The sequence below is a fragment of the Pan troglodytes genome, chromosome 3, assembly GCF_028858775.2.
Source record: "Pan troglodytes isolate AG18354 chromosome 3, NHGRI_mPanTro3-v2.0_pri, whole genome shotgun sequence".
Lineage (NCBI taxonomy): Eukaryota > Metazoa > Chordata > Mammalia > Primates > Hominidae > Pan > Pan troglodytes.
Genome location: NC_072401.2, coordinates 8,318,870 through 8,344,367, shown reverse-complemented (window position 1 = coordinate 8,344,367; position 25,498 = coordinate 8,318,870). Strand labels below are relative to the sequence as shown.

General features: G+C 52.9%; 1 protein-coding gene and 1 non-coding gene across 20 annotated transcripts in view; both read left to right on the top strand.

The window, feature by feature from the left end:
* ABLIM2 (actin binding LIM protein family member 2) overlaps window positions 1-25,498 on the top strand; it is a 193,398-nt gene that overhangs the window by 145,303 nt on the left and 22,597 nt on the right. For 8 of the 19 annotated variants that reach the window (XR_010156438.1, XR_010156426.1, XR_010156427.1 and 5 more), the window contains 4 exons: window positions 3,821-3,940; window positions 5,268-5,320; window positions 6,170-6,311; window positions 20,278-20,339. Coding sequence is in view for 2 of the 19 variants with exons in the window: in XM_003310247.6 (XP_003310295.1) it covers window positions 5,268-5,320; window positions 6,170-6,311; window positions 20,278-20,339 (257 nt within the window). In the remaining 17 variants the exon portion in view is untranslated. The other 11 variants (XR_010156436.1, XR_010156437.1, XR_010156433.1 and 8 more) reach the window with 5 other exon arrangements.
* On the top strand, window positions 8,986-9,066 carry MIR95 (microRNA mir-95). The gene has a single exon (NR_032008.1). It is a non-coding gene; the product is annotated as a microRNA mir-95 (primary transcript).

Genomic DNA, 25,498 nt, shown 5'->3' with positions numbered 1-25,498 from the left:
TCCTGTTGATGGGTCAACTCCTTAGAGGCTAAGTCTGGAAGACATAGGAGGGGACAAATCCTCAAAGCCTCCTGCACAGCTATTCGAAGTCCCAGGAGTGGAGAGGACGTCTCTCTCTGGCCTAAGGGATGAAGGCCCGGGCACCTTCCCCAGTTGCTATCAGCTCCTTCCCTTGTCAGAGAGAGCACCTGCCGGGGTGCCGGTCCTGGCTCCTGGCTGCCAGAGTCCCAGACTTGCCTCAGGCTCTTGCAGTCTCAGGAATGATTCTGCACTGGAGGCAGAGAAAACTGGTGAGGAGCATGGCATAGACCACTTGTTGGCTGCAGAGCCTTGGCTGGCACAGTGGTGGAACAGCCCCCATACCTCTGCTGGCCCCCTGGACATGGGCAAGAGATCCTTGGAGGTTAGAGCTGTCGGTGTGTTGATGCCGCCAAAGAGGGAGCTGGTAGGGCCCTCCCTTGGAAACACGGGGCCCCTGTGCCACGTCCATCTCACTCACTTCCTCCGTGCACCTAAGGCTGCAGGTTGGCACATCAGTTACTGAAGGGAGTGCAGAGACTCATCAGATGCGGCCCTTTCCCTGGAAGCATCTCTCTTCAGCTGCTCCGTGGGAAAGTGGATTTGTACAAGTCACAGGAAGCAAAGTCAGTGGCGATGCAGCCCTGAGTCTGAAAATTTACACATCTGACGTGGAAGACAAAGTGGCTCCAGCTCTGGCTTCAGGGTCAGACAGACAAGGTTCCAATCACCAGCTATGTGACCTTAGACTCCGGACCTCGGTCTCCTCATCTGTAAATGAGGTTCATAGCATCTATTATTATCTGTTAACATGCTTTACAAATGTTTACCCAAGGGCTGGGTGCAGTGACTCACACCTGTAATCCCAGCACTTTGTGAGGCTGAGGCAGGTGGATCATTTGAGGTCAGGAGTTCAAGACCAGCCTGACCAACATGGTGAAACCCTGTCTCAACTAAAAATACAAAAAATAAGCCGGGCATGGTGGTGGTCACCTGTAATCCCAGCTACTCGGGAGGCTGAGGCAGGAGAATTGCTTGAACCCAGGAGGCAAAGGTTGCAGTGAGCCAAGATTGCGCCATTGCACTCCAGCCTGGGCAACAGAGTGAGAATCCATCTCAAAAAAAAAAAAAAAAAAAAAGGAAAAATGTTTATCCAGACTACAATACAGTGCTTATCTGATGAGCAGGTATTCAGTAAGTGTTTATCACATGCATATTCTCAGGGAAGTGTCTCTGTGTTGACTTTGCTCCTCCCATCAAAGCTCTTGTTATGTATAGAAACCCTCTCATCCACTTCTGCCTCGACTTCACTGGCCTGTGAGCTTCTGAAAGACAAGGGTCATGTCTGAGTTTTTTCTGCATCCCCCATTCTTAAGACAGTACAGTGCACAGTAGGCACTCAGCACAGGGAGATGGGGATAAAGGTTGAGGGGCTAAGGGTGAACAGACGGTAGATGGACTGATCAAGGAATTAAGGGCTACATGGATGAATGGATGCATCAGTGGTCAAAGAAATGAAGTGGACAAAGAGAGGAATGGATGAATGGATGGGTGGATGAGTGGGTAGATGGATGCGTGAGTGTGGGTGAGTGGGTGGATGGATGGATGGAGGATAGATGAGTAGGTGAGTGAGTAGATAAGTGGAAGCTGGATGAATAAATATCAAAATAAGTGAAGGCACAAGTGGATGGATAGATGGATGGATGGGTGGTGGGTGGATGGATGGGTAGATGGATGGTTGGGTGGCTGGCTCGATGGATGGGTGAAGAATGGGTGGATGGATGGGCAGTGGATAGATGGGTGAGTGGGTAGATGGATGGATTAATAGATGGGTGGATGGATGGGTGGGTAGATTGATGGATGGATGGATGAGTGAAGGATGGATGGATCAATGGGTAAATTAACGAATGGGTGGGTTGATGGGTGGGCGGGTAGATGAATGTGTGAATGGATAGATGGATGTATAGGTGGGTGGATGGGTAGATGGACAGATGGGTAGATAGATGAATAGATGGGTGGATGGGTGGGTGGATGGATGGATGGATGGGTGAAGGATGGGTGGATGGATGGTTAGATGGATGGGTGGTGGGTGGATGGAACAGTGGATGGGTGGATGGCTGGCTGGATGAATGGGCAGATGGATGTATAGGCTGGTGAATGGGTAGATGGATGGATGAGTAGTTAGATGAATAGATGGGTGGATGAGTGGGTGGGTGGATGGATGGATGGATGGGTGAAGGATGGGTGGATGGATGGGTAGATGGATGAGTGGTGGCTGGATGGATGGGTGGATGGCTGGCTGGCTAGATGAATGGACAGATAGTTAAAGGAGTGGGTGCATGGATAAGTAGGTAAAAGGGTGAATGAATAAGTATATGGAAAGGAATAAAGTGGTAAGGGAGGCACACAGGCTGGCATGGATGTTCAGATATGAATGAATTATAAGATGGGGTTTGGGAAGGAGGAAAGGCAGGCCAGTTCTGTATCCAGAAAAAAAAAATTTGAGACCTCTTACTTTCATTCAGATGCCTCTAACCAAAGATTTCCCAAGGAATACAGGGAGTAGAAAGCCAGCCTTTCCCAAGAGGGTTCCTCATTGGCAAATGCATTCCAGAACTCAGAACGAGCTGCCTGTGTGATACAAAAGACATATTAAACTCTCTTTCTCTGATTGTCCTGAGTTGATCTTTTGCTGACATCCCAAAGCAGCATGCTGCAAATTAGCCTCAAAGTTAGCCTCTTGTTTATTCCTAATTTTTCAAACCTGTAAGCTGAGTTTCCTATTATGTTCCAGCATCCACGCAGGTTATCTCATGTGATCCTCACAACGTGGAGGGGTGGGCATCCTTTGCCCATTTTACAGATGAGGAAACTGAGGCTCAGAGCTGTTATGGAAGCAAGCTACCAATAATCCGAAGTGCCAGTTTCCTATCTTTTCCTACCCAAGCTCCTAGTTCTCAAGAGACTCGGTCATCTGTTTTGTGGGCTAGCAAACTGGTTTTTAAAAAGCCGTTGGTACAAGTCTGGTTAAACTGTGCACATCTGGAGGAGCTGGCAGTGTTTGCAAAGGAAACTTGCTAAATCTTGGCAGAGCATCCCTCTCTCAGATGGCAGAGGCTGTTTTTGAGACCTGAGATGGCTTTTCAGCCAGAATGTGTCAGTCAACCCATCTTCCATGGCCAAGGAAAGTCCCTGAAACCAGGCTGACCTCTGGGGACCCAGGCCTGAATTCCAAGGGCTGGGATTTCAGGTCCCCAAGGGCCCTTCAGCTGGAGCGACTTAATTGTCCATGCACGTGCAGATTATTCCAAGAGTGGTGATCCACTTTCCAGCCTCCTGGCTTTTCGGGAAACGATGCACTTATTTTTGCCAGCCAACTCAGCCCCAGGGCCCTTCTCTGGCTTGGACAATGGCTGTGCTCTTAGAGCTCCAAGCAGCCCCTAGCCTGCCTTCTCCCTGGGACTTGCTGGGCAGCTGCCGAGAGTCATGGCTGAGGTATGGCTGCACACTCAAGGGCTCCGCTGCCGGGTGACGGCTGTTGTCTGGGCAACAGGAGAGTCCAGCTGCGGGCATGCGCCCCCCGGAGCTCCCTGCCCCCTCTGCCTCTCCATTAAGCGCTTCTTGAGCAGGCTTGGCGCTGATTTGCCTCTGTGAGTGGGGAGAGCAGGGCTTTGTATTTTCACGCTGAAAATCACTGTCTCTCCTGGAAGAAGGAGAAACAGGTAGCCGTTGAGAGTAACGAGATGTCAGTGTATTCGGAACAGAACTGCTCAGTCTTCAATTTTGGCCTTATCTTGTCAAGGTCCTGTAGCCCAATCCCAAATTTCCAAGCTCTCTGGCCTGGTATCAGTCTTGTCCTTGGTGGTGCAGGAGGCAGGGTACGGCAAAAGACAGACGGGCCCGAGCCCGCCGCCCGCTGCAGGTAAGAAGCCCACCTCGGCGTGTCCTTCCTGAGGCCTGGGTCTTCGTGGTGGGCTGGGGACGGAGACGGGTTTTTGTGTAATTGTTCAGTGCATGGGGTCAGTGTTTCTGTAAGGGATACACGAGGTGTGGGTCTTTACATACTAAATTGGATGCCGAGAAATGTCAGCATGGCCTCGTGTGATTTATTTGCTCATTCTTCGCTGGAAATGTCAGCCCAGCTGGGTGACAACCCCCCGAACAAAGGCGAATGGGAAATCCAGATGCCTCGTTGCTCAGCTGCAGATGGTATTCTTGGTAAAGGAACTGTTGCAAAATGAACTTCTGCTTCTTCTGTTTCATTGAGTCCATTTCTGGCTGCATTCTGTGATTTTGTCATTTCCTGACTGCTCTTCGTGGACGTCTTCCAGTAGCGGAACTCGTCACCGTTTCACAGTTTGCCAGCAGCAGTTAGCCAGGTGGGGCAGACAGGGAAGGACTTTGGACTCAGAAGGCCTGGGCTCATGTTGGCCCCTACCGCCCACTCGCCCGTGACCTTGGGCGAGGTATACCATGTCCCTGAGCCTCAGTCTCCCGATCTGTGAAATGGCGCAAAGCTTCTTCCTGCGGGGGTGGGCGGGGTAGTCAGTGGCGTATCCAGAGCCCCTCGCCCAAGTCAGACACGTAGGCCTCCACGACTGAGACCTTGTGTTACGTGGGAGGTTTTTAAAATGCTTGTTCTCAAAAGGCCAAGTGGGCCAGGTGCGGTGGCTCATGCCTGTAATCCCAGCAGTTTGGGAGGCTGAGGCACGTGAATTACTTGAGATCAAGAGTTCAAGACCAGCCTGGCCAACATGGCAAAACCCCATCTCTTCCAAAAATATAAAACTTATCCAGGCATGGTGATGCACACCTGTAATCCCAGCTACCGGGTGGCTGAGGCAGGAGAATCGCTTGAACCTGGGAGGCGGAGGTTGCAGTGAGCCGAGATCACACCACTGCACTCCAGCCTGGGTGACAGAGCGAGACTCCATCTCAAAAAAACAAAAAACAAAACAAAATCAAAAGGCCAAGTGGCTACATCTGAAAACATTACTCTGTGTGGGTGTTTGGCTAGAACTGAAATCAGGCCTCACTTCACACCCCTGCTGCTGATGCTCCCTGGGCCGTGATCCCTGGGGGCCTCCTCCAGCTTACCTTGTTCCTTGCCCTTTGAAAGGCACTCGTACTACTGACCTTCTCTTTGATTGATTTTTCGTTTTTGAGCATAACTGTAACATGGGAAACCATGAGGCAGAAACCCACAAGCAATGGTGTGTGGCCTTTACAAATGGATTTTTCCCTTCCAGCTGCCAGGCGATCGGATGCGGAGGATGGAAGCTTGGACCAGGATAACAGGAAGGTAATGCCAGGGAGCAGATCCGGCTGAGAACAGCCTTGCTCAGAAAGAAATCGGTTTTGTGAGGGCTTCTCCGATTGAGACTTCGAATCTTCCTCTTACATTCTGTTCCTTAGGGGCCCTGCGAGGCCAAAGGTAGGAGGCCCTTCCATCAGTTTCCTTCCTACATTTAGGATGCACACGTCTCCTACCGAGGTCCTGGGTATATGCCCGTGTGACTTGGTTGTGGTTCTGTGACTGAAGAGATGTGTACCGTGAAAGGGAAATAAATCAAAGTACATCCCTGGGGCATCCATTATTCTAGGACAGGTTCATCAGACGTTCTTCATAAAGGGCCAGAGAGTAAGTACTTTTGGCTTTGTGGGCTGAACCATCTCCGATGCAGCTACCGAACTCTGTGAACGCAGCCGGAGCCAGGGCACGAACAGGCATCTCCGTGTTCCAACAACGTATTCATGACAAAAGGAGGCTGCAGGCTGGGCTTTACCTGTGCTAGGGCTGGAAAGCAGGGCTGTGCGTAGGGAGAGCCCGAGGCTGGACTTGGACAGCATCCCTCATTCTCCCCGTGCAGAGCCCTGTGGGCCCCTGGCCTCCCAGAGCCTCAGTGGCTGTGTCCGTAAGATGGGGCAGCTCCATTTCCCCCAGATGCTCCATGTACCTGTATAGCATCTGGATAGGTCTCACTAAATGGCAAGATTTTTATTGAAAGCTGCGTCTCTCACATATTGAGTTTTCTCACAGTGGGGTCAGCTCGTACGTTAGAAGTAAGGAAGCTACAAGAAGGGTCCAGTGAGATGTTCCCACCATTGCAGATGACCTTGAAATTTGCATGACTTTGTTTTTTACCTTCAGCAGAAGAGCAGCTGGCTGATGCTCAAGGGGGATGCAGACACAAGGACCAATTCTCCAGACCTGGACACCCAGTCCTTGTCCCACAGCAGTGGGACCGACAGAGACCCTCTCCAAAGGATGGCAGGGGACAGCTTTCACTCACGTGAGTGGTTCTTTTGAAGAAGGAGCTGCGATGTGCACAAAATGCCTCACGGCAAAGGGGCCCCAGAACTCAGAGCTATCCCCCCACATCTAAGCCTTGCCTGTTAAAAAGCATGAAAGCAAAGCCCACAAATCTAAGGACCGACCGGAAGGAAATATGGGGCTTTTGCAGTTTGCCGGCTTCCCAAGAACTGTCCCTGAGCCAGTGTGCTAACGAGGGCCACGCCTGCATGTCCCCTCACAGATTTCCAAGGTGTGGAAGAATGCAGAAACCCAGACCTGTTCCTGGGCTGTTTAGGAGAAAGGCGTCCGGGCTGCAGGGTGGAAGTCAGGGCCTGTTCCCTCCAGAGCAGACATGGGCATGGTCCGGCTGATGAGTGCAGACTTGGAGTTGGTGATGGGCACCATCCCTGTCCCCTGTGACTCATCCTGAACGAGGCACAGCCTCAGGCTTCATAGAGAGACAGTGATGGTGTCTGCCTGACCCTAGGGGTGTTTTGAAGACTGAATCAGGAGTGATTTTCAAATGTAGAGAAAACTCCAGATAATGCTGTTTGCTTCCGGCCGCTGTAAATCATAGGTGAAAACCAGTAGCAAGTGCTCACTCAGTGCCTCCCAGAAGCGGTCTGTGGGTCTCAGCTGGGCTGGGGGCAGTTTTCAATGGGCAAGGCTTGGGCTTAGCTTGGAAGCTGGGGCTGGGAGAGGATGGATAGGGGTGTGAGAGCAGAAGAAGGACCTGGCTTTGCAGTGAGGCAGTCCCAAGTTCAAATCTGAGCTCACCACTGACCTGTCGTGTGATGGGCGCCAGGTGTTAGGAGACTGGAACTGGGTATGTGTGTGGCATTCGGCCGGCCATAGTAGCTGCTCAGTAAACAGAAACTGTTTCTCATCCTCATCCTCATCCTCATGCCTGCAAACTGTAAACCGTCTTACTTCACAATGAAAGTAGAAAAGTGTTTCAATGTGACAGGAAAGAGTGAAGACACAGAAGCTTGGAAATGATGATGTGTTAAAGAATCACTTTAAACAAAGAAAGGTGTGTTGCTTGTGTATGATCTCTGTAAGCAGGTGTCTGTGCACCCCTCGGGCCTCTGCCCCCGCCTGGGATGCAGCTTTGTAAATACCAGGATCCCAGCATTCAGGCACAAGGCTGATGTCACCATGGGAAAGCCACCCCCCCAAAAAATCCCCCAAAGGGAGAGGGGTTCACCCCAGATGGCAGCGTGCTCCTTCCGGAGGAACTGCCCACCTCATCTGCAGGCAGGGCAAGGGGGCTATGGGGCTGGTCCACGTGCGCCTGCCTGTGCCCCCGTGGGCAGCTGCATGCCAGTCCTCCGGTCCCTCTCTCTCGGATCCCAGGAATCCCTGCCCCCGGCTGGTGCAGCACCTGCCTGCGGGCCAGGGAACATTGGCCTGGCTCATGGCCCCTCTGCCCTGCACTCACGTGTCAGATGCCGTTGTGTTTAGAGGAGAGCTCCTCTTGCACCAGCTCGGCAGCTTCCCCAGCACCCTCCCCACCTTGCTCAGTGTCCCGGCATCAAGGCATTTGCCCTGGGAACCAGGAAATCAGTGTTTAGGGATCTCAAGGTGGCATCGTTCAGTGTTCAGTTCTTCCCTTGCCAGGTGGCCGGCAGAACTCTGCAAGGCTGGGGCCATACTGATGACCTCCCCGATTTGATGACCTCCCCACAGACTCTTCAGGGAGGCCAACTACTGTCCCCAGAATTCCTACTGACGTTTGTGGCCTGCCTGTGGCTCAGGACTAAGAGAGGAGGGGGGGTGCTGTGTGGGAGAAGCCAGACTAGAGACGGGCTGCCCCCTGTGACCCCCGTGCCCCTGATACTCTGTGTGACCTGCACTTGTGGCCTTCACCTCGTGCACTGCTTCCTCGTTTGAAAATGCCAGAATGCAGGTGCCCTGGAGTTGCCCCAGGAGCACACGAGCCTGGCGGGTGGCCAGCCTTGCGAGGCCCAGAGGCCATGTCAGGTGTGTGGATGTCAGGTGGTCACTCAGCGGCAAGGGCATGTGTGCCAGCCCCACCCCTTGTCGTCACATTCTTCTCCCAGGTTGCCTGTGCAGATGCACGCAGGCTGCGGCTGCCTCCATCCTGGCATGCTGGGTCTGCAGGACTCCAATGGCCCGTGCTGCACTCATGAATTCCCCGGGGAGATTCTGCTCCAGCACAGACATATGTGTCCTTCCCCTGGCCGTGCCTGCTTATGAAGATGTGGCTATGATGCTGTCCTTCCTTTGCTTTCTCCTGGTGTGCTAACATCCACTTCCTCTGAGCAGGAAACCCGCTGTGTCTAACCATTCTGATTGTGCCTTTACTTCTGTCCCGATGGCATTGCCTTGTTTCCCGATTTGCATGGAAATGGCAGTGAGGACCCAGGCTGCCGGCTGTGCCTGGATCAGGTGAGCCTTGCCGTCTGCGGCCTCCTGAGGAATCCAGGCGGGAAGGGGAGCACACGGAGATTGATAGCCAGCCACCCTTTTTTTTCTCTCGGGGTTCTTTTGATTGTCACCAAGTAGCCCCCAGACCTGAGTCCGTGGGCACCACTTCCATTTGCACACAGCTTTTACTGAACAAAGCATTTGCACACAGCAAGGCACGCCACCTGCACCCCGGGACGTCCATCTGTAGCGCGCCCAAGGAAGGTAGGATTGTGACACCCAACACAGTGGGCACTCAATAAATGTCTGTTGAATTGAAATGCGTTACATTCAACGGGTATTTATTGAGCACCCACTCTGTGCCAGACGCTGAGCGGGGCGCCGAGGGGGACAGAGAAGACGAGAGCAGCCCCTGACCTGGAGAAGCAAGCGTGCAGGGAGCTGAGAGAGGCAGAGACGCCGACAGAGCGAGCGCACGCGCATCCCGCCGCCGCCTGCCCGCCGGGCACCTCTTTGGCTTCGCAAGGGCCCGATCACAAACTCATCTCACCCACAACACCATCTGCACATCTCACCCGGGACTGAGTTCATCATTCAGTCATTCATCCATCCCTCCACCAAATACTTACTGAGCACCTACTATGTGCTGGACATGGTGCTAGGCAGTGGTGAGCATGGCCCAGTCCCCGTTCCCCAGCAGGGAAGCCAGAGGACTTTATGGCAGTGACAAACCCGGGAGCCATCCCCATCCCGTTAGTTCCCAGCAGGCATTGCCACCCCTCCAAAGAGGGCGTCATAGTGAAATCTATATTTTATTATTGACTGCTTTTCTGTTCCTGTTTATATTACACATAGGGCATTATCTGGACTATGTGCAGAGTAGTTTATATTATCAGTACACCTGATTTCTGCACAGGAAGGGAGGCTATTGATTTTATGTTATAGGAAGTTTTCTAGGACAAGACTCGCTGCCTTGGGGGAGGAACATAAGGTGGTGTGGACTCCGTGTCCCCGGCAGTAGGGCCTGCTGCTTCTTGGGGTCCCACATTCCTAGCCCCTTGAGGCCCCATCCTCTCTTGTGAGGTCTCTCACGTCCCACCCTCGAAGGTCAGAGGCATGTCAGCATAATACAAACCCCCTGGGCAGCTCGAGGCACTGCCCAGAGGACTCAGTGGCCCCTAGAAAGGACCCAGCACTTCCGAAGGGAATAAGACCCTTTCCTCCAATCCCAGCACATGAGGCATGTGTGAGAGGTGGGATAGTGGGAGCCAAGGGTAGTCTGGCCAGGTGGGAGTGGGGGTGAGGAAAGCTCTGAATTAACTGCTGCAGCAGCACAGGGGAGGCCCCAGTTGGGGGCACTTCACCCCCAACCTGCCTGTGGCTTGGCATTTTCTGTCACCTTCTGTGTGTCCTCTCGCTGTGGGACTGGGTGGAGTCCCGTGTCTGGTGGGACGTGCTTGTCTCTGCTTGTCTCTCCACTGCCTGGTCTCGGAGCCCGTTGGGAGGGAGGGTTAGGAGACAGCGACCCTGCTGCAGCTTTTCTGTTCCTGGCAGCAGAAGGGAAGGCAGTGGGTGGGGACCAGGGCAGAGGTGGTCTTCCTCCTTTCCCCTTTTACTCCTCTGGAGCTGCAAGATGGGGCAGAGGAGTTCTTCTCGCGTTCCTTAGTCCGTGGTCGAAGGAGGAGCCTCCCTGACGTGCTACTGTCAATCTCATGAGGATATCTGGTGGGACGGGCAGGGCACCTGGCCTCAGGCTTAGAGACGTGAGACCCCCTAGGTGTGGAATATGCAGACATCAGAACTGGAAGAAGAGGGCCAGGCACAGTGGCTCACGCCTGTAATCCCAGCACTTTGGGAGGCCGAGGCGGGCAGATCACCTGAGGTCAGGAGTTCGAGACCAGCCTGACCAACATGGTGAAACCCCATATCTACTAAACACAAAAAATCAGCCAGGCATGGTGGAGGATGCCTGTAATCTCAGCTACTTGGGAGGCTGAGGCAGGAGAATCGCTTGATCCCAGGAGGCAGAGGTTGCAGTAAGCCGAGATTGCACCATTTCACTCCAGCCTGGGTGACAGAGCGAGACTCCATCTCCAAAAAAAAAAAAAAAGAAAAGAAAACTGGAAGAAGAGCGTAGTGGTCCAGAGACAGTGGGTGGGAGCTGCCAGTCAACAGATGCAGGCAGTCCCCAACTTCTGACATGGGACTGTGTGACTTTCTGCTGGCGTGAAAGCGATGTATATTGGATAGCGAACCACAGTACCCACACACCCTCCAGTATCCACGCACCCATTCTGTTTCTCACTCTCAGTGCAGCATTCAGCGAATGACACAAGATGGCCAGCCCTCTATGATGCACCAGGCTGTGTGCTAGATGACTCTGCCTGGCCGAAGGCTAATGCAGGTTTCTGAGCATGTTTAAGGCAGGCTGGGCTAAGCCATGGTGTTTGCTAGGTTAGGTGCATTCAATGCGTTTTTGACTTTTGATCTTCTCATCTTACTGGGTTTATGGGATATGATGAGCCCGTGGTAAGCCAAGGGGCATCTCTCTGTATTTCATGAGTGCTTGGTGTGTTCTGGTGCTGTCCTGGGTGCTGGGGACAGAGCAGAGGCCAAAACAGACAAAGTTCCCTGTCTGGGGAGCCGACATTCTACTAGGGGCTGGGAGACAGAGAGAAACAAGCTGAAAGCGAGTTATATCAGTGCCCTGTGCTAAGAGGGCTTGAGAGGGGGCTGGGGGAAGGGTGCACTTTCAAATACAGTAAGTAGTCAGGGCAGAGATGGTACCTGGCACGGCTTGAAGTGGGTGTACGCTTGAATAGGGCCGGTATATGGGGGACAGCATTCCACCTTGCCCAGGGCGGAGGCCGGGCCGTGGGTTGGAAGAACAGTGAGGGCCATGCGTCAGGTCACAGAGCAGTTTGTGTGCCCTTGGGAGGACCCAAGCCTGGCCTGACTCAGGATTTAAGCAGCACAGACAGCCTGTAGACAGGTCTGGAGGCAGGAGCAGGGCGGCCTTGGGAAACCGAGACGGTGAGGGTGGCGGAGGTGGGACTCAGCAGAAGCTGGTGGAAGCAGGCCGAGGTCCAATCAGGAAAGGTCTGGAGCGCAGTGCCAGGGAGGGGAACGTCAGCACGATATGAGCGTGACAGGAGATGTTGCATTTTCCGTGTTTAAAACATCAGAAGGCAGCTGCGTAGACGGTGGACTGGAGGCTGCCCAGTCAGGGCGAGAGGAAAAGGGCCCCCACAAAAGCAGTGGGGGGCCCTGGAAGGATCTCACTGGCAGGGCCCACATGGTGGTAGCTCAGGAACCACTGGCTGCGGGGGTGATGGAATCAAAGAAGACACTGGGTTGGCTCTGGTGCAGGCCGGCAGAGGCCACCTTTATTCAGAGATGGGATGAGAACAGGTGGGTGTCTTCATGTTGGCTTGGAGAGCCTGAGACATCCGGGGGGTTGCCAGGGGGCAGACGGAGCTCAGAGGAGAGGTCCAGGCTGGAGGCAGAGACTGAGGGTCCCCGGCTCCCAGATGGGACTGGAACCGTGGGAGTTGGTAGCCCCAGCCACTCCAACTGTGAGTACGTGGCTGTGTCCTGAGTTTGTGTTCCTTTCTCAAGAGGGTCTGAGACTCAAATCAGGTGTGATCTCCTGCCTGGCCCCCAGCCTACTCTTTGTCAGTGTCCTCCCATCTCCCCATCTCAGCAAAATGCTGGGAGGAGAGAGAGAAAGCAAGAAAAAGAGAGAGAGAGCACGCACATGTGTGTGCTGACGAGCGGGCAGGTGGGAAGGTGCCATCGGGGGGCAGGAGATTCCACAGAGGAAGTGGGGAGGAGCGCCCAGGAGGGAGAAAGCCAGGAGAGGGAGTGGGCCAGGGAAGTGGGGAAGGGGGCAGCCAGCAGGGCTGATCCTGCAGAAAGGGCGTGGAGGGACAGCCCAGGGAGAGCTGGGGGCTCAGGCGTGGCCACCTTGTCATCCAGCTAGTGGCTGGAGGGTCCCTCTGTACAGAGGCTGTTAGGGAGGAGTGGCCAGCTGGGGCCACAGTGATGACTTTCTGGAAGGCCTGGCCTCCTGCTGGGCAGGCAGGGTGCTCTCTGAGCCCCCAGAGAGAGCAGAGGGAGCTCCAGAGGTCAGGGAGAGGACCCCAGCCCAGGAGAAGATGCTGTGGCTGGTACATCATCCAGAGGACGGTGGCCCCAGGCAGAGCATGCTGGGCTCTGGAGCCCCAGGGAGCAGCCGCTGCCGTTGGGTTGCCTGGAGACTACCCTTCAGCCAGAATCCCCACACCTCCCCCTGCCCAGCAGGCTTATCCACGCCTAGGGACTGGACAGGGTGTGGCCTCCCAGTTCTGCGGGTAGCAGCACAGGCCCTGGGTGGCACCCCGTGTCCCTCTGAGAGCTCATGTTGTCTCATAGCCACAGCCCCAGGGCCTCCTCTGTCCTCCTCCGATGCTGCCTGGGCCCCCACACCGGAAGCTCTGCCTCCCCTCCCCAGTCCAGCTGAACCAGCGTTTCGTTCACCGCTGCTCAGGGATGAGGGGTGCCCGTCTTCCTCAGATGGACACACCAAGGCTCAGAGAGGGGACCCGAACCTGTGCAGTGCCACAGCCTCCAAACCTCCTGCCCGTGCACCCAGGAGTGGATGGGAACTGCCCAAGCGAGTGGCTCACGGGTCAGGTGCCCACAAAGCAGACCCGGACGCTGTGTGAGCCACAGTCCTCTGCCCATAAGGTGCCCGGCCTTGAATGTCCAGCGGTGACTTTGACCTCTGATGAGCCAGCCTGGAAGAGGACAGACCCGCAGAGAACAGGCTCAGGGCCCTGGAGCACGGATCTGTCACCTGTGTGCTTTTCTCCCCATGGACTCTTAGTGCCTGGGAGCAGCGTGAGAGTCTGGTGCCTCCCGTTCCCAGGCAGCAGCCTCGTCATCCATGCTTGTGATTAGCCACATCTTCCCAAAGCCTCCGGGGACAGCTCCCTGAGCAGCAGCCTTCCTTCCTGGGACCCAGCATTCATTCTGTGGGGTGGGGGACATGAAGGTGGCTACCCAGAATACAAAGCGGCAGAACTGTCCAGAAGAGCACCTGAGGGGGCCCCAGAGAGTGCTGCCTGAGTGTGCTGCTCCACCCACAATTCAATCCCAGCCCGTCCCTTGCTGTGTGACCTTGTGCACAAGAGAAACCTCTCTGAGTTTGAAGTTCCCTCATCTGTAAGAACAGGGATGATCCAGTCCTGCCAGGGAGCATGTGGGGGTTGAGGAGCTTGCACGTGAGCACACGGGGATCCTGTGGCCTGACTCTGAGGGTTGTTGAGGCTCAGCATCTCGAGTCTACAAGCCAGGCCATGGCAAGCCCTCTGTGGACATCTTGGGCCCATCTCACTTGCTTCTGAAGTCTGCAGCTCAGACCAGCCAAGGGGCCTCTCATTCACCACTGCTCAGGGATGAAGGGTGCCCCCCTTCCTCAGATGGAGACACCAAGACTCAGAGAGGGGACCTGAACCCGTGCAGTGCCACAGCCTCCAAGCCTCCTGCCCGTGCACCCAGGAGCGGATGGGAACTGCCCAAGTGAGTGGTTCATGGGTCAGGTGTCCACAAAGCAGACCCGGATGCTGTGTGAGCCACAGTCCTCTGCCCACAAGGTGCCCGGCCTTGAATGTCCAGCGGTGACTTTGACCTCTGATGAGCCAGCCTGGAAGAGGACAGACCTGTGGAGAAGAGGCTCAGGGCCCCAAGAGCAGGCCTGGTGGGGTGCTGAGGGCAAGGTGGCTATGGCAGTCTTCATGGAGGGGAGGCGGCTGGGAGCCTGGTTTGGCTGAGCTTGGGCATGGAGTGGGTAGGCCTCTGGTGCCTGCAGAGCCTCATGTAACTGGCATCAGGACTACCCAGTTGCCGCCATGCTCCTGGCCCCCTACCTGCCTTCTCCCTGTGGGTCTCTCTCTGTACTACACACACCCCGCCTCTTGAAGGCTGTCTGCTTCCATCTGACATGCATTAGACCCACATGCCTGCAAACCCACACCAGGGCACACTGGCTTGGGAGCAGATAGGGTTACTGGTTCCTGAAGCTAGGGAGCCCTCCTCATCTCAGCCTCTCTAGTTAGTAACTGTTTGACCTTGAACAGATCGCTTGATATCATTAGGTCTCAGCTTCCTCATCTGTAAAATGGGTTCATGTTTAGTGTGTAGGCTGGTGAGAGTCAAGTGAAATCTCTGAATATGTAAAGGGACTTTTTAAACCAGTGATTCTTGGCCAGGCGCAGTGGCTCACCCCTGTAATCTCAGCATTTTTGGAGGCCGAGGCAGGCAGATCACCTGAGGTCGGGAGTTCGAGATAGCCTGACCAACATGGAGAAACCTTGTCTCTACTAAAAATACAAAATTAGCTGGGCGTAGTGGTACATGCCTGTAATCCCAGCTACTCAGGAGGCTGAGGCAGGAGAATCGCTTGAACCCAGGAGGTTGCAGTGAGCCAAGATCACGCCATTGTACTCCAGCCCGGGGAACAAGAACAAAACTCCGTCTCAAAAAATAAAATAAATAAACCAGTGATTCTCAGCGCTGGTTGTGCACAGCATCCCTGGGACCTTTAAAATCTACAGGTTGCTGGTCCACCCCAACAGAGACCAACTTCAGGAGTCCAGACAGCAGTCCAGGGGGTGAGATAGTGTCGCCTCGTCTCTCCCTGCTCTTCTCTGCTACATACAGCTAAACGGACCTGGAAATGATACGGCAGACGGTTGGTCACAGGACAACTCTAAAGGTGGGAACAGCAAAGTGGCCTGGCGAGGAAGCCTCGGGACCTCAAGGGACAGCAGCCCTGCATGCCCACTCCCACCCCCACCCAGCGGCAGGAGGTGGCCCAGGCCAGCAGACTCCCAGCCTCCCATGCAGTGGCAGGAGGTGGCCCAGACCTGCAGACTCCCAGCCTCCCATGTGGTGGCAAAAGGTGACGAGGCAGGTGTTTTCCTCCTGCAGCCACACTAGCAGATGGGCAGGTGGCCAGCAGGCACCCCGCAGTCCTGGGAGTGAACCCAGGGGCATGGTCTCCACCCATGGCAGGCATCTCCCACCCCCACCCAGCGACACAGGACGCCCCAAGAAGGGCATTTTATCCCCACAGGCAGCACCGGCAGGGACCCGGGTGGTCAGACTGGCAGCTCCAGGTGAATTTAGCAGACCAGAATAGCACTTTAGCAAGCATTCTGAAAAGCAAATTGTCATTGGAACCGTAGCCTCCAAAAGAACAGGCTGTACACGCGAAACCTAAACAGGGTGACAGCCTGCTCAAATAGAGGATTTAACACTTAACAAGATCAGTCTTCTAACATAATATCCAAAATGCCCAGGATACTGCAGAAAAATTACCCGTCACACCAAGAACACCGAAGATCAATGATTTGAATGAAAAAAGACAGCAGAAGGCCCGGCGCAGTGGCTCACACCTGTAATCCCAGCACTTTGGGAGGCCGAGGAGGACGGATCAGATCACCTGAGATCAGGAGTTCAAGACGAGCCCAATCAACATGGAGAAACCCCATCTCTACTAAAAATACAAAATTAGCCGGGCATGGTGGCACATTCCTGTAATCCCAGCTACTAGGGAGGGTGAGGCAGGAGAGTCACTTGAACCTGGGAGGCGGAGGTTGTGGTGAGCCGAGATGGTGCCATTGCACTCCAGCCTGGGCAACAAGAGTGAAACTCCGTCTCAAAAAAAAAGAAAAAAAGAAAAAAAAGACAGCAGATACTAACACTGAGAAGAATCAGATGGTGGAATTGTCTGACAAGGATTTTAAGGCATTTATCACTAAAACATGCTTCAACAAGCAATTACAAATAGTTTAGAAACAGTAGCTGATGAGGGGGTCTCAGGACTCGGGGAAATACGCAGCAACCCCACATCTCCCACCCAGCAGCAGCAGGAGACCCGGGCCTGGAGTCTAGAACACGCAATTGCAGATACTTTTGAAACTGAAAAGGAAGCCTCACCAAAGAAATATAAGCTATATGAAAATGGAAATTATAGAACTGAAAAAATAACCAAAATTAAAAATTTGACAGGAGAGAATCCATGAACTTGAAGACAGAGCAGAAATTATCCTACATGAACAAAAGAGAAAATAGGGGGGAAAATTAACAGAGCCTCAGGGACCTGTGGGACAATATTTGTTTCATTCAGTTCCTAGGAAGAGAGGAGGAAGAAAATGGATTTGAAAAACTATTCAAAGAAATAATAGCGGCCGGGCGCAGTGGCTCATGCCTGTAATCCCAGCACTTTAGGAGGCCAAGGTGGGCGGATCACGAGGTCAAGAGATCGAGACCATCGTGGCCAACATGGTGAAACCCTGTCTCTACTAAAAACACAAAAATTAGCTGGACATGATGGCGTGCACCCGTAGTCTCAGTTACTTGGGAGGCTGAGGCAGGAGAATCGCTTGAACCTGGGAGACGGAGGTTGCAGTGAGCCAAGATTGTGCCACTGTGCTCCAGCCTGGGCAACAGAGCAAGACTCCGTCTCAAAAAAATAAATAAATATGTAAAAAATAATGTCTGAAAACCTAACAATTTTGGCAAAAGAAAGACATAAACCTACAAGTTCCAGAAACCAAGTGAGTCCCAAAGAAAGAGGATAAACCCCAAAAATCTGCACCAAGACACATCATAATTAAATTTCTGAAAATTAAGGACAAAGAAAAAAATGTTGAAAGCAACCAGAGAGAAAAAACAGAGGGGAAACACCAATTCAAGTGATAGCAGATTTCTCATCAGAAACCAGAGGCCAGCAGGAAGTGTCCTGACGTCTTTCACGTGCTGAAAGAGCAGAACTGTCTGCATGAATCCTGTGTTCAGTGAAATATCCTGCAGACCTACCCGTAAGGAATCTTCTCCAAACAGAAAGGAAATGATAATAGAAGAAGGCTTGGAACTTCAGAAAGGAAAGAAGAACGTCGGAATAGGTAAAACCGGGGACAAAGCATAATAGCCCTCTTCTTGGAAAGAATCATATTCTTATATCACATTGGATGGTTGAAGCAGAATTTCTAGCACCATCTGATACGGGTGCTCAGGGGAAACAGAAGACGTCCCTGAGACTATCGTAGTCAAAGTGGGGAGCATAAAATGGCCTTCGCGGAAGCAAGGTTTCCACCTGCGTGTGAAGTGGTTAAAAGTCGAGACCGGTCGGCGGCAGCCTGGGCACTGGGAACCTGGCACGCTGTCCAGGTGACTCCAGGGGCAGGCAGGTAGAGGCCTTCGGGCTTAAGAGGGGTGCAGGACACCACCAAGGGTGTTCTCTGTTCTCGAGGCGGTAGGCCAGTGTGCATCGGAATGGTCCAGAAGCCTTGTAAAAACACAGATCCCTGGACCCCAGCCCCAGAATTCTGACACAGGAGGTCTAGGGTAGGGCCCACTAATTTGCATTTCTGGCGAGTTCCCTGGCAAGGTTGGGGCTGCTGGCTGGGGATGCCAGTTTGAGAACCACCCCTCTAGCACCTTTGCTGATAAGGAGCTCCCGCTGCAGCTGGAGGGGCCCTTGGGCTCCCAGAGCATGCCCGGCTCTGGGCATGAAAGAGGAGGAAGGTGTCTCCTGGAGGACCCCAGGACTGCAAGGCAGGAGGCCTCGTCTGGCGTCCTGGGGCTGCCGCTACCTGGCTGAGTGACCTCAGGCAGGTTCCTGCACGTCTCGGGGCCCTGACTCTCCTTCTGTGACATGAGAAGAGCTGGCTAGGCCATTTACTTGGGGGTGCCGAGGAGGGGCTGGGAGGGGGAGGAATAGCCCGAAGGTCTGGCCCCCGACCCCCGCCCCTCTCACATGTCTGTCTTCCCAGCTCCTCATTTGCCTGTTTTGCATATCGGGGTTCACATAAAAGCTCACGCGTCGAGGGAGTTCCTCCGCTAGGAGAAGTTTGAGGACCTTGATCTTGATGTTTAAAACACCTTCCTGACCCCCATGTGGAACCTTTCCACTGGCTACCCTGTTGCAAACAAGTCCCCAGCTGAGGCTCCTCCCACAGGCTTCTCTGTGTCCCCATGTGACCTTCATGGAATTTCTTCTCTGTCCTCATTGAGTCCATGAGGAACCCCCAAATGAAAGGCCCCCGGAGAAGCATCTTTTGCTCAGAAGTGAGGTCCCCGGAGAGAGCGGGTGGGCAGTTCTGTGCACAGAACCTGCCTTGCCCCTGGAGGCATGGTCCTTGCTACAGACATGCGGCCTTGTGAGCCACCTTCCCCTCGGAGGCCTCGTGGGCAGCTTGGAAGCTCCCAGGAGTGAATGTGGGCATCTGGCCCTGTACCTGGCCGATCTCCGCCACCAGGGCCCAGTACTGGGGTGACACCCCCAGATGAGGCAGGTGTGAGCCATGCTCTTTAAGGCCCCATAGGCTAGTGGAAAGACAGACAGTTTAGGGACCCAGGACAGGTCTTTTAAGGATGCTTCCCTGGGTGTGGAGGGTCCTGCCCCTCCAGGGTCCAGGCTCTGCCCCTTCCTTTCCAGAATGCAACCACACCACCTCTGAGCCAGGCAGGCGTTCACTTCCCCCCTGCTCTCCCATCACGTGGTATTGCAGAGGTTACTTCGGAGGTCTCAAACTCCCAGCAAGCTCCCAGGCCCACCCAGGGCCAGCCAGGGACATGAGTGATGGAGGGAGCTCGGTGGGGGCTGGGAAAGGCTGCCCCCTCCTGACAGCCCCAGCGAGCCTTGCCCCACAGGGAATCCAGAGTTCATTGTCTCAGACCAGCCCTCTATTATTTCATGAGAAGCTAGAAATTAGGATTTTAATATGAAGCCCCCCAATTGCAAGCAACTCAGGATTTTATTTATTTATTTTTTTAGAGACAGGATCTCACTCTGTCTCCCAGGCTGCAGTGCAGTGGTGTGAGCATAGCTCACTGCAGCCTCGAACTCCTGGGCTCAAGGGATCCTCCCACCTCAGCCTCCCAAATAGCTGGGACCACAGGCATGCACCACCACAGGCTGGCTAATTGCTTTTTGTAGGGGTGGTCTTGCTATGTTGCCCAGGATGGTCTTGAACTCCTGGCCTCAAGTGATTTTCCCACCTTGGCCTCCCAAAGCTCTAAGATTACAGGCATGAGCCAACACGCCCAGCCAAGAAGTTTATTAAAATAAGATTGCCTCCAGGCCCCATGTGCTTGGTCGTGGGCCTCCATTTGCCACCTCTGGCACAGGATGGCACAGCTCTGCTGTTCCTCTAGGGTTCCAGAGACTGCGCCCCTTCCTGAATCTGCCCAGCTCCCCTGTCTGTAAAGTGAGGGGCTTGGCCCAGGTGCCAGGTGGTGCCCAGGCCCGAGCCTGTCCCTGAACACAGGGGCCAGCTGGGCTGAGGTTCTGTGGCATTTCCAGTGTCACGGGCAGGCTCAGGACATTACCCCTCGGTGGCTTCCTCCTCGGTCAGCGCCCTGGGAACAGAAGGTCACCACTGAGGCAGGGCATGTTCCTCAGGGGGCCTCCCCTGTGTTGCTTGCCCAGCCTTGCCCACCCCGGTGGGAAGCCCCCCAGGGCTGCACCCCCGTCGTTGCACCCAGTCTGCGCGCGTGACAAAGCTGTGCTGTATCTGTTTCAGGATTCCCCTATTCCAAATCTGACCCTCTCCCAGGACATGGAAAGAATGGCTTGGACCAGCGGGTAGGTACTGACCCCTCCCTGGCCACAGGGTACTAACGATTGCTGTGAGGCTGAGCACGTTTCCCACAGCTTCTTGACCACACAGCCGGAGGAGAGGCCCCGGGGACCCCGCGGCCCACCTGCCTCTGCCTGATGCCCTTCCCAGGGGCTGCCACTGCCACCACTGCTTTTTCCCTAGCAGGACCGAACCAGACCTGGGCAACACCCTCCCCACTCTGCCTCCCTGCCCCCGACCCCAGGGAGAGCTCAGTGTGTGGGAGCAGGGGAGACAAGGGCCACCCAGAGTGATCAGGCGCAGCTCCAAGATGCCCCTCCTAACCGTCTTCGTCCTCCTGTGGCACAGAGCCTGATAACCAAGGGCTGTTGCATTTGGTGAGCCAGTGTGAGCCGAGTGCCCACCTCCTTCTCTGGGATGCCCTGGCCTTCCCTGCTATTACTGTTACCATGATGACACCAAATAATCCTTAGCGTCCAAGGCTGTTACTTGAGGCTGCACGGAGATTGGATTAACTTGAAGTCAGGCTCTTTGGCTGCCCCTAGCTGAAGACTGGTGCCACCTCCTACCCTGAGTTTTCTGACGCTTGGGACATCTGAATATGAGCCCAGACAATCTGGGGGCTGACTGCCTTGCAGAGGGGCCAGGCCCTGTGCCCCAGGACAGTTAATGCCTTAGGAAGAGCGGCTTATGTTTGTTCCTCTGCCCACAGCGTCACAGGGGTCCCCAGTGAGGATCCTTAGGGTGGGGCAGGCTTGCTGGTCCCAGACCCCCCAACACACAGACACACACACACAGCCCAGGGGTCTCCCCATTGCACAAGGCAGCCTCATCCTAGTCTGGAAATTTGTTCATAGAGGCAATTCACCTCTCAACCGAGGCCACTAAAAAACTGGCCCCCTCTTTGTTGCGCTGGAGCAGCCGTGGCTGTGTGTAACCCTGGGATGGCATCCCTAAGCAGGTACTCTCCCCAGGGGCAAGGCCACAGGACACCATCTCCAGAAGCCATGGGTGTCCTCTTGGGCTGGCATTTGTTCTCTCCGTCTCCTTCAGGCTCTGTCAGACCTGTTGCTGTGTTTTTGTCCAAGGCCCAGCCTCCCCGGATCTCCCCCAGGGCCCAGGCACCTCTGCATGGTTTGAATCTAGCAAACCCCACCCCTCACCCCACGAACTGCTCTTCCCATTCTGGAATGGGCCTAACTGGGGACCATGCATGTGGCATGCTTCTTTGAATTTTCTCCAAGGGAATTCTCCATTTTTCATCTTCCACATGGAAAGCAGGGGAGATAAGAGAGCTGGACCAATGTCCACAGGACTCTTACGACACCAAGACGTGCAAATCCCTGAGCTCAATGTTAGGGGTCCTGGGGACAGTGGGAAAACTGTCTAGAATGTTCCCTTCTCACCTGGAACAGCTGTTCTCTGACAGCCCTGGGGCTGGTGAGCACAGTTTTCACAGTCCGGACCAAGCCAAGGTGTTCCACCATCCGAGTGAGGTCCTGGAGACTTTCCTCAATATATAGAAGGAAAGCGAGAGAGCAGCACACTCTGCATTTGTAGTCTTGCGTCACTGACGCCTGGGCTGTGCATCCTCTGGGAAGGTTCTTCTCTAGGCTCACATGCTAAAATGATGCAAATTGATGCCTCTCAGCATCTGCAGAGAAGGTCATGGTCTCCAGAAGCCGCACTCTTTGAGAACAGCCTATTCAGACTTTCTGGCAGGGATGGTCCTCACTCCCTCTCCTAGAACTATTGAGAGCAGAACCTCAAACTTTACAGAATTAAGAACTAAACTTTCTGTGAATGTGTTTCTCCTGCAGACTAAGGGGTGGGAAGGAGAGCGTTAGCTGGTGTGCTCTCTGCATGTGCTTGGAGAGCTGATATGCGCAGAACTCATCATCACGTGGAGATTCTTAGCTTTTCACATTGCTTCTGGGGGAGATTGGTGAATATTATTAACGACTTTGCTTTGGGATTCTCTTATCCCTGCTGATGTTCTTTCCTATTGTTTCACTCTTTCTAAGACTTTTATGTACTGTTATGCCTTTTTCTCAGTGAGAAGGCCAGATACTTGATCTTTCACATGACCAGCCTTTTTCAGGGCGGCCCTGCTCAGCACCTGGACTCATGCCCTTCCCCTGGAGATGCCCTGGGAGTGCGTGCCCCTGCCCTGTTGCTGATGGCCTACAGTGCTCCTAAGTCATTTCCTAGGTCGTTTCTTGATTTGCCTTTACTTCCAGAAAGGGTTCTGGGTGGCCTCAAGCACAGATGCAGTGAGACCAAAATCCCATGAACACCAAGTCACAAAGGAGGAGAGGAGGAAACTATGGAGAAAATTACATCAAAAACAAACAAATATTACATGAGAGGTGGGGCGCGGTTGCTCATGCCTGTAATCTCGGCACTTTGGGAGGCCGAGGCAGGCAGATCACTTGAGGTCAGGAGTTCAAGACCAGCCTGCCTCCCTGTCTCTACTAAAAATACAAAAATTAGCAAGGTATGGTGGCGGGCATCCTATAGTCCCAGCCGCTCGGGAGGCTGAGGCAGGAGAATTGCTTGAACCTGGGAGGCAGAGGTTGCAGTGAGCTATTACACCGCTGCACTCCAGCCTGGGTGACAGAGCGAGACTTCATCTCAAAATATATATATATTACATAAGAAAAGCTGTCAAAGCTTATCTCTGAGCTTCCTGGTGGCCAAGGCATAGAGGCAATCATGTCAGTGATGTAGTCCTCACTGTCTGATGGAAGAGGGGAAATTAGTTCATCATGGGAGGCAAAGGCTTTCCTGGGTGTTCTTCCAGAAGGATTTGTTACAAGGGCCCAGTGACCTAAAGCACAATATGTCCTAAAGGTCATTAAAATGTCCTAATAGCCAAGCCTGCCACAGTGCCTGATGCATGGTAGATGCTCATAACCTACCCTTGAAGTGAATGGAGCAACAGAGGCCTGCTGCTTCTCTCCCTGTGGGTAAGGCAGTAATGACTCTGATGCGTACCACGTGTCTGTTATTCAGAGAGTGACGACTGGTGGCAGCAGGTCCTTGTGGTAGCTCCCTGGAAGAAGTCCCATTCTGAAAAAGCATGATGCCAAATGTGAAGAGACTGAGCTGTCCTATTAAAAGACAGAGACTGTCAGATTAGATTTTTAAAATCAGATGTGTTATCATAAGATGCACACTTAAAAACTACTTTTAAAGGATAAGCAAAAGGATAAGAAAGATACTAAAATCACAAAAGGCAAGCAAGAGTGACAATAGTAATATCAAATAAGGTGAAAGTTAAGACTAAAAGGAATTAATAAAATTAATAGTATAAAAGGAGAACACTAATTCATTATGGAGGCATAATGGAATAAAGCAGTTATAGCATTCATCAACTTAAATGCACCAAGCAACATGGCAATGCCAGACACCTTGATTAAATACAAGTATGGTGGGTGATTTGAATATGACTCTTTTGAGATAAAACAAATGGGGCCAGGCAAAGTGGTTCAGGCCTACAATCCCAGCACTCTGCGAGGCCGAGGTGGGTGGATCACTTGAGTCCAGGAGTTTGAGACCATCCTGGCCAACATGGTGAAACCCCATCTCTACTAAAAATAGAAAAATTAGCCAGGCATGGTAGCACATGCCTAATATCCCAGCTACTTGAGCACAAGAATAAAGAATGCTTGAACCCGGGAGGCAGAGGTTGCAGTGAGCTGCTGAGGTTGTTCCACTGTACTCCAGCCTGGGGCAACAGAGCAAAACTCTGTCTCAAAAAAAAAAAAAAAAAAAAAAAGACTAATGTGTCTAGTGAACAAAAAATTAAATGTACATAGAAAAATTAAATAGTACAAATAGCAAACAATCAAATAGGTATATGAAAAATATATCTCTTGAATCAGATTTTCACATGTTCGGAAAATATTTATTAAAATGTTTATGCATGTGACTACAAGACAAGCATTAACAAATTTAAAAAGTTTGGTATTTCCAAACTGTAATGCTGAAAAGAACACATGTGTTAACATCAGACAGCCCTGAGTTCAAATCCCAGCTCTGTTTTTGGGCAAGTTACTTAAATTTTCTGAGTCTCTCTTTTCTAGTCTTTAAAAAATTATCCTTACCTCTTGAGGTTTTTTTGAGGACAAATAACATTAGAGTTGTGAAATCTTTTATAAGCTCCATAGCATGGTTCCCACATGAGTAATTATTTAAAAAGCAATTCCTGCTCTATCTTGCTTCCATGTCGCTAGCTGCTCAGTAAAGTAACACATTCCAATGTGAGCTTTAGCAAGGAAAGAAGGGTGACCAGTGGCAAATGGCCATAATCTCAATTCCTATTAGCAATTTCAGTACAATTTTTGGAAAATAAAACACATGGGCTCAAATATTTACAGTCCCATGTATTTGGCATATGATCTCAGGCAAGTTATTTAATCTCTCTAAGGCTCATCTGTAAAGTGATAATCATGCCCACCTCCTGGAGTTGCAGCAAAGGTTAGAGAATGTACCTATAGAGCCACAGGCACGTAAGAAGTGCTAAACAGGCCGGGCGTGGTGGTTCATGCCTGTAATCCCAGCACTTTGGGAGGCCAAGGCGGGCAGATCACTTGAGGTCAGGAGTTCGAGACCAGACTGGCCAACGTGGTGAAACCCCGTCTCTACTAAAATTACAAAAATTAGCCAGGCATGGTGACGCATGCCTGTAATCCCAGCTACTCAGGAGGCTGAGGCAGGAGAATTGCTTGAACCCAGGGACGGAGGTTGCAGTGAGCCGAGATCACACCACTGCACTCCAGCCTGGGTGACAGAGCGAGACTCTGGCTCAAAAATAAAATAAAAATAAGTAGTAAACAAATGGGACAGCTAAATCATTTGTTGCTTTTAAAATCCCTGGTGCCTGCACTGAGCGGCGTAGGGGAGTCAGCCAGGAATATGCCAGGCAATGCTGTCTTTGTGGTGCCCTCTGGCTACTTAGCTGTCCTGCTGGTCCACACATAAAGGCAGTAACTGAAGACCCCTTGCACCTGAGAGGCCTTGCACACCCCATCCCCACTTCGCACTTACAAGACCGGAAGTAGACCCCACTTTCCCTGCTCTAGACCTAAAAAGTATTCCCCCTTCTCCACCTGGTAGATGCCTCATCTCCGTCCTAGAGTCTCCACCTTATCTCAGATCC